The 6,844-nt window shown below is 71.7% G+C and overlaps 1 protein-coding gene across 1 annotated transcript in view; it reads right to left on the bottom strand.

Moving 5' to 3' along the window:
- LOC112973788 (prolow-density lipoprotein receptor-related protein 1-like) overlaps nt 1-6,043 on the bottom strand; it is a 12,982-nt gene extending 6,939 nt beyond the window's left edge. Inside the window, exons 1-14 of the mRNA XM_026082093.1 lie at nt 5,845-6,043; nt 5,525-5,752; nt 5,328-5,441; nt 5,114-5,233; nt 4,896-5,026; nt 4,596-4,806; nt 4,347-4,515; nt 4,082-4,250; nt 3,696-3,921; nt 3,287-3,412; nt 2,634-2,849; nt 2,152-2,460; nt 804-1,877; nt 200-415 (exon numbers count right to left, since the gene is read on the bottom strand). Coding sequence (XP_025937878.1) covers nt 200-415; nt 804-1,877; nt 2,152-2,460; nt 2,634-2,849; nt 3,287-3,412; nt 3,696-3,921; nt 4,082-4,250; nt 4,347-4,515; nt 4,596-4,806; nt 4,896-5,026; nt 5,114-5,233; nt 5,328-5,441; nt 5,525-5,752; nt 5,845-6,043 — 3,508 coding nt within the window. The remainder of the gene's footprint in view (nt 1-199; nt 416-803; nt 1,878-2,151; nt 2,461-2,633; nt 2,850-3,286; nt 3,413-3,695; nt 3,922-4,081; nt 4,251-4,346; nt 4,516-4,595; nt 4,807-4,895; nt 5,027-5,113; nt 5,234-5,327; nt 5,442-5,524; nt 5,753-5,844) is intronic.
- Between the last annotated feature and the right edge of the window lie 801 nt (nt 6,044-6,844).

Genomic DNA, 6,844 nt, shown 5'->3' on the forward strand with positions numbered 1-6,844 from the left:
CGCAGCGCAGCGCCGCGGCCACGCACTGCCCGCTCGCGCAGGCGAACTCGGTGGGGCCGCACTCCTTGGGCACTGCGAGCGGGGCCGGGAGTGAGCGGGGGGCACCGGGCGGTGCCCGTCCTGCCAGGGCAGCTGCGGCACCCGTACGTGTGTGGGGGGGGGAGCCCGTCGGCCGCCCTGCCCGGCCCCGGGGTCTCACCGCAGCCCTGCTCGTCGGCGYGGTCCAGGCAGTCGGCGTGGCCGTCGCAGAGCCAGCTCTCGGGGACGCAGCGGGCGGCACCGTCGCAGCGCAGGGCGCACTCCTGCGTGGGGCTCCAGCAGCCCGCCTCGTCCGAGGCGTCGGGGCACTGCGGCACCCCGTCGCAGCGCTCCCCGGACCTCACGCACGCAGCCCCGCTCGAGCAGCGGAAGGCCCCTGGGGGGGGGGGACGAGGGGCCGCGCTGAGCCCACAGTAGGCAGATGGGGTGTCCAGACCCCCGGCCAGCCCTCCCGTCCCCCAGTGCCCTGGAATGGCCCCGCTCCGCCAGGCCAAGGTTTGGTCCCTCCCAGCCAGGGCGTTTCCAGCAGCCCCAGTCCCCGGCAAGGAGACAGAAGCGGTCCTAGCTCAGCCACGTCTAGGTCCCTCCAAGCAGCGGATGATCCTACACAACCTCCATCCCTCCAACCCCACCAGGAAGCAACCAGAAGTCCCAGCACAGGGCCAGGACACAGACTTCCCCAGGTCCCCATCCCTCCAACCCCACCGGGAAGCAGCCATAAATCCTGGCACGGGGCCACCCAGGGGGCCGAGAACATCTCCTACCTGGGGTGTCACAGAGCTGGGCACAGCCATCCTCATCAGAGCCATCCGCACAATCCTTCTCCCCGTCACACACGTACTCCTGGGCCACGCACTCGGTGCCGTCGCGGCAGGGCACATGCGTGCGGGGACAGGACAGATGGGGGACAGGGGTTGAGGGGGGCACAGGGCTGGGTGGGAGTTTGGGGGTTGGGGGCACAAGCCGTGCAGGGCTGGTTATGCGCCGGGTGGTGGCAATTGGCTGCACGGCGGAGGTCTTGGTTGGTGAAGGCTGACTGGTGGTGGTGGCGGCGATGGCGGCTGGTTGCGTAGGAGTGGTCTTGGTTGGCCGTGTAGGGGTAGTCTTGGTCGGCATTGCCCAGGCAGTGAGTCGGGTAGTTGCAGTAGTTGACATAGGGATGATCTTGGTTGGTGGGGGCCGGGTGGTGGTGGTGCTTGGCGCAGAGGTAGTCTTGGATAGCGTGGGCCGGGCGGTGGTGGTTGGTGTTACGGTGGCCTTACTGGTTGGCACGTGAACAGCGATTGGCACGGTGGTAGTCTTGCTTGGCGTAGGCCTTGTGGTGGAGGTGGTGGGCCGAACAGTAGTAGTGGTTGTGGTTGTGGCTGTCGTCGTCATCGTACTGGTGGCCACAAGCGGAGGGAGGGGCAGGGCGGACTCCTTTTTCGTTGGTGCTGGCAGAGGCACCGGTGCTGGAACAAGAGCCCAGAGCTGGAGCTGCGCCTTGCCCGTGCTATGAGTACCCCCATAAGCGCCCTGCACAGCCCCCCGTACCAGGCCCCCTGCCCCAATTCGAGGCAGCCCGGGTCGCCCAACCGCACCAAGCACGGCGCCGACACCGGGTACGGTGCTGCCGTCATGCTTACCAGCCTGCAGCTCCGTGCCCACGAAGGTCACCACTCCCTGCACGTCCACCGCTGGCACGGCAAGCACGAGGGTCAGCGTCCTCCGGTCCCACAGCAGCAGAGCCGTCCCGTTCGTCGACACCAAGTAGGGCTCGAAGGCGGCCACGAGGCCGTGGGGCCAGCTGGGCGACAGGGTGACTGCTTGCCTCTTGGTCAGGCTCAGCGCCCGCAGGCCTGCAAGGCAGAGCGATGCTACTGACCCAGGGCTCACAGGCCCCCTCTTGGCCCACCCGGTTTCCCCTCACCCTGCTGCTACGGGAGGGATGCCAGGGCTGAGGCCATCAGCCCGCCCGTGGTGGAGCACCCATGGGCTCCATGGACTCCAACAGTGGCAGTGGACCTCATTGCCCACCCTCTGCCTGGGCAGGGACCCACCATGCATAGGCTGGTCCTTCCTGCCTGTACATTGACCACCTCTGCTCCCTGCTCCAGGCCCCGCTGGGCTCACCCGAGGCTGAGCTCCAGAGCAAGGTGAAGGCCTTGCTATCCATGGCCGCAGGCAGCTCTTCGGGCCACGTCTCGTTCCAGGCATCCTGCGGCGTGCCCCCGGCCAGGCTGAGCTGCTGCAGCGGCTGCCCCCGGGCCAGCCAGTACAGAGCACCCCGCTGCCAGTCCAGGAAGAGGTGCTGGATGCCGCTGCGGGCACGGTGCAGGATGCGCGGGGCCATGCCTGGCGCCCGGCTCACTCCGATGTCCTTCCGGTTGCACGCGAGCCAGTACAGGTCCCCCGAGCGGATGTCCACGCGGGCAGAGCAAACTGAGCAGGCAGGTGAGCAGTTATGGGGCTGTCCCACAGCCCTGCTCCCCCACCGTGGGTCCCCCCTGCCCCTGCACCCAGGAGAGCCCCACACCCCAGGAGACACCCTGGGGCATCACCAGGAAAGCTCGCATGCCCCAGTGCCCCGTCTCCATCACCCCACAGGGTCTTACTTGGAAGCCCGGTCGAGATGGCCTCTCTCCTCCCCGGGTGTCCCACCACGCGCAGCAGCGTCCCGCCGTCATCCGTGCCGTAGAGCACCGACCTCTGCCAGTCCACGTCCTGCAGGTGGAGGGGCTCCAGCCACTTCTGCACCAGCTGGCTGCGGGCCCCAGGGCCCACCTGCACCAGGGAGATGGCCTTCTCCTCCGCGTACACGATGGACAGCTCTGCGGGGGACCGGGCAGCGCGTGAGCACGGCGCCAGGGGAGCCGAGCGGGATCCCGCAGCCGGGAGGGCCAAGCGGGGCTGCCCACCCCAGGCCACCCGCTATGGGGACAAGGGGTCCCCAGCTCCCACGCAGCCCCGTCCTCACCTCTCCGGGGCTCATCAGGGTGCAGAAAGCACCTGCTCACGCCTCACCCACGCCAAGGGTTTTGCTGTGCCGGGAGCCGCGTCCTGCGCAAGTAGGGGCTGCCCCGTGCCCCCAGGCCAGCCCCAAACCCCCGGGAACCCCCTGGTCCCCTCGCCCTGCGCGCAGGGCACTTCCCAAGCAAGGCCAAGGAGTAACAAGCAGCGCCCGTGCGTGCTGGGGACCCGGTCCTGGTCCCAGGCCACCCCGGGCACCCCGAGGGACGTGCCCTGCCCCGCCGCCGCCGCCGCTCACCTGCGCACTTCCCCGAGGGCAGGAGGAAGAGCCCCTCCGGACAGGCGCACTTGTAGCCCCGAGGGTGCACGGGGGACAGGAGGCAGAGGTGGCTGCACAGGCCCGGAGCGCACGCGGCCGTGTCCCCTTGGGAGCAAGGGGGCATTGGGAGCTCGGGCGGCCGCGACCGCCGCGCCTGCCCCCCATCCCATCCCCACGAGCCCAGGCTGCGCCCAGCCAGGGTGCTGGTGTCACCCCGTGGGGCAGGAGGCACCCCAGGCCATGGGGGCTCAGCATCCTCCTACGGGTCCGTATGTCCCCTCTGGCATAGGAGCTCTCGCCGCAGGGCCACCAGGCGGGATGCGGCGAGTCCCACCCGGAGCAGCGGTCGGTGGCGGGAGCCGGGGCGGGCGCTGGGCACGGTACTCACGGGGAGGCTGCTGCAGGGCGTGCAGCACGGCGAAAGCCGAGACGGGGGCGCGGAGCAGCACCGCCTGCTCCCGGGGGGAGGCCCGGGAGGCCGACACCAGCTCGGCGCCGTCGGCCCAGAAGAACCGGCTCTCGAACGCCGCCAGGCCCAGCGGCTCCGCGTGGCTCCGCAGGACGGCCGGGAAGGAGTGGCGCCCGCTGCCGTCCACCCGCAGCGTCTCGATGGACTGGGGGACAGGCCAGGGCGCCGTGGGGCAGGGAGCCTCGGTCGGCCGCCCGCCAGCCGTGGGGCGTCCCACCACCCGAGCCGGGCACCCCACCGCTGCCCCGTGGCCTCCCGGCACCCTGGGGGGGCTGAGACCCCCCCCACCCCAAACACACACCCACCTCCTTGTACTCGCTGATCCAGTAGAGCCTGCCGCCCGCGTGGTCCAGGCTCAGCCCCACCGGCTCCTCCATGGACACCACGGTGAGCTCCCGCCGGTCCGAGCCGTCCATGCCGGCGGCGGCGATGACCGTCCGGCCCCTCTGCCCGCGGTTCACCCAGTACAGGGACCTGGGGGCAGGCACTGAGCACCAGCCCCGCCGGGGGGGCCCCGTCCCTCCCGGGGCGGCTCGGCACGGCGGCGGGCGCGCGGGGGACGAGGCTCACCTCGCGGCCGGGTGCACCACCAGCTGCTCGGGGGCCACGTCCTTGCCCAGCACCGTCACGTAGCCCCGGCCGTCGCCCAGCCCCGCGCGGATGGCGCCGGGGTGGCCGCCGGCCCAGTACAGCTGCCCCGTGAACCAGTCCACGGAGATGCTGTTGGCCTCCCCGGCGCCTGCGGGGACGGGCAGGGTGAGTGGGCGCCACGCAACCCGGCGGCGGCGGCGGCGGAGAGAAGAGGGTTGAGGGTCTCACCCACCTGGGTAGAGGGTCCGGGCGTCCGTCCCGGGCGGGCGCACGCGGAGCTCGCCCTCCTCTGTGAGCCAGTAGTAGGTCTCCCGCAGCAGGTCGTAGGCGAGGGCGCGGGGCTCCGTGCCCGTGGCCAGCAGCGGCCGGTAGGCGAGGGTCCGCGCGTCCAGGAGGGCCAGGTCCTGCCCCACGGCCACCAGGAGCTGCGTCGCGTTGTCTGCCGGGGCGGCGGGGGGCCGTCACACGCCGGCGGCGTGGGGGACGCGGGACCGGGGCGGGGGGGGACGGGACGGCGGCAGCACCTACCGGCCACCTCGCAGGCGGTGCCGTGCCGCAGCGCGTAGCCCCCGAGGCAGGAGCAGCTGAAGGCGCCCGGCGCGTTGCTGCACAGCTGGCTGCAGGGGCCGTAGGGCAGGGAGCACTCGTCCACGTCTGCGCTGACGGGGACAGGCGCTGACGGGAGCCGCCGCGGTGCGGGCAACCCCCGGCGGCCGCCATGCCTCGCCCCCCGCCGTGCCCCGTACCGGCGCAGCTCTGCCCGTCGGCTTGCAGCGCCCATCCGGCCCCGCAGGAGCACCGCACGCCCCAGTGCGTGTCGGCGCACGTCTCCGCGCAGCCCCCGTTGCGCACGAAGCAGCTCCGGCCTGCGGGCAGGGGGGGGACACGGCAGAGGGATTTCCATTTCCCATTCCCGTTATTTCCCCCCCTCCCCGCACCCCGACCCGGCCGCCGGCTCACCGCACGTGCTGGGCTCATCTGTGCCGTCCAGGCAGTCGTCCTCGTCGTTGCACATCAGCGCCTCCAGGATGCACTTGCCCTCGTCGCAGCGCACCATGCCGGCAGGGCAGGGGGCTGCGGGGCAGGGGGGCCACGTCATATGGGGGGGACGGGACACCCCCAGGGGGTGTGTTTGGTGGGGGGGGGGGTCCACTCACCGCAGACGTCCTCGTCGGAGGAGTCGCCGCAGTCGTCGACGCCGTTGCACTTCCACTCGGCCATGACGCACACCCGGTTGCGGCACTGCCACTGCGCCGGGCCGCAGGGCTGCAGCGGGCAGCCCTCCTCGTCCCAGCCGTCCTCGCAGTCGCGGTGGCGGTCGCACAGCTCCCAGCGCGGGATGCAGCGGTGGGTGCCGGGGCACTGCACCTTCTTGGCCCCGCACACTGCCGGGCACGGGCACGGGGAGGGCACGGAGGCGGCGCTCGCCACCCGCCGCCCAGCCCCGCGCTCGCCGCCCCGCCGCCCCCCGACCTACCGCAGTCGCGCTCGTCCGAGCCGTCAAGGCAGTCGGCGGCGCCGTCGCAGCGCCAGCCGCTGGAGACGCACCCGCCGTCGTCGCACTGCCACGCGTGGGGGTCCCCGCCGCAGGGGGCATCTGCCGGGGCGGCTCGCTTGCATGCACGCTCGCACGCTTGCTTGCATGCACACTCGCTTGCATGCACACTCGCTTGCATGCACGCTTGCACGCTTGCTTGCATGTACACTCACTTGCATGCTTGCTTGCATGCACACTCACACGCTTGCTTGCATGCACACTCACTTGCATGCACACTCACTTGCATGCACGCTTGCACGCTTGCTTGCATGCACACTCGCTTGCTTGCATGCTTGCTTGCACGCACACTTGCACGCTTGCTTGCACGCTTGCCCCCGCCGCCTCCGAGCGCGGCCCCAGCGCCGATCCCCCCCCCCCGGCACCCCCACATCGCTCACCGCACCGCTCGTCCGCCCCGTCGGGGCACTGCTGCTCTCCGTCGCAGAGCCAGGGCACGGGGATGCAGCCGGCGCCGCAGGCGGCCTGCCGCGAGGCCGCGCACCCGGGGCCGGCGGGGGCTGCGGGAGGGAAGCCCACGCACGCACGCCACCACCGGCCCCCCCTCCCTCCCTCCCTCCCCGAAAGCCTGCAGCGTGACACCTCTGCCCCCTGCCCCCCCGGGTGTGCGCTGAAAGCACCAGGTCTCAGCTGGGTGTCAGTGGAGGGGGGGGTCCCCACGCAGCCCTGCAGAGCAGGGAGCTGCCCCCCCCCCCCGGGCCACCCCAGGATCTCCTGCACGGTGGAGGGGGGCAGGACAGGGACCTCTCCTATCCCACTGGGGCAGGGGCACCCAAAATCCCATTTGGGGATGGGAGCAAGGGACCCCCCCAAGGGCTGGGACCACCCCCATATGCTCTCAAGGTGGGAAAAACGCCTTAGGGGGCAGGAACCCCCCCCACATCCCATTGCAGGGGCAGAGACCCTCCCCCATATCCCCTTG

Source organism: Apteryx rowi, unplaced genomic scaffold (assembly GCF_003343035.1).
Source record: "Apteryx rowi isolate R43461 unplaced genomic scaffold, aptRow1 scaffold_567, whole genome shotgun sequence".
Classification (NCBI taxonomy): Eukaryota; Metazoa; Chordata; class Aves; order Apterygiformes; family Apterygidae; genus Apteryx; species Apteryx rowi.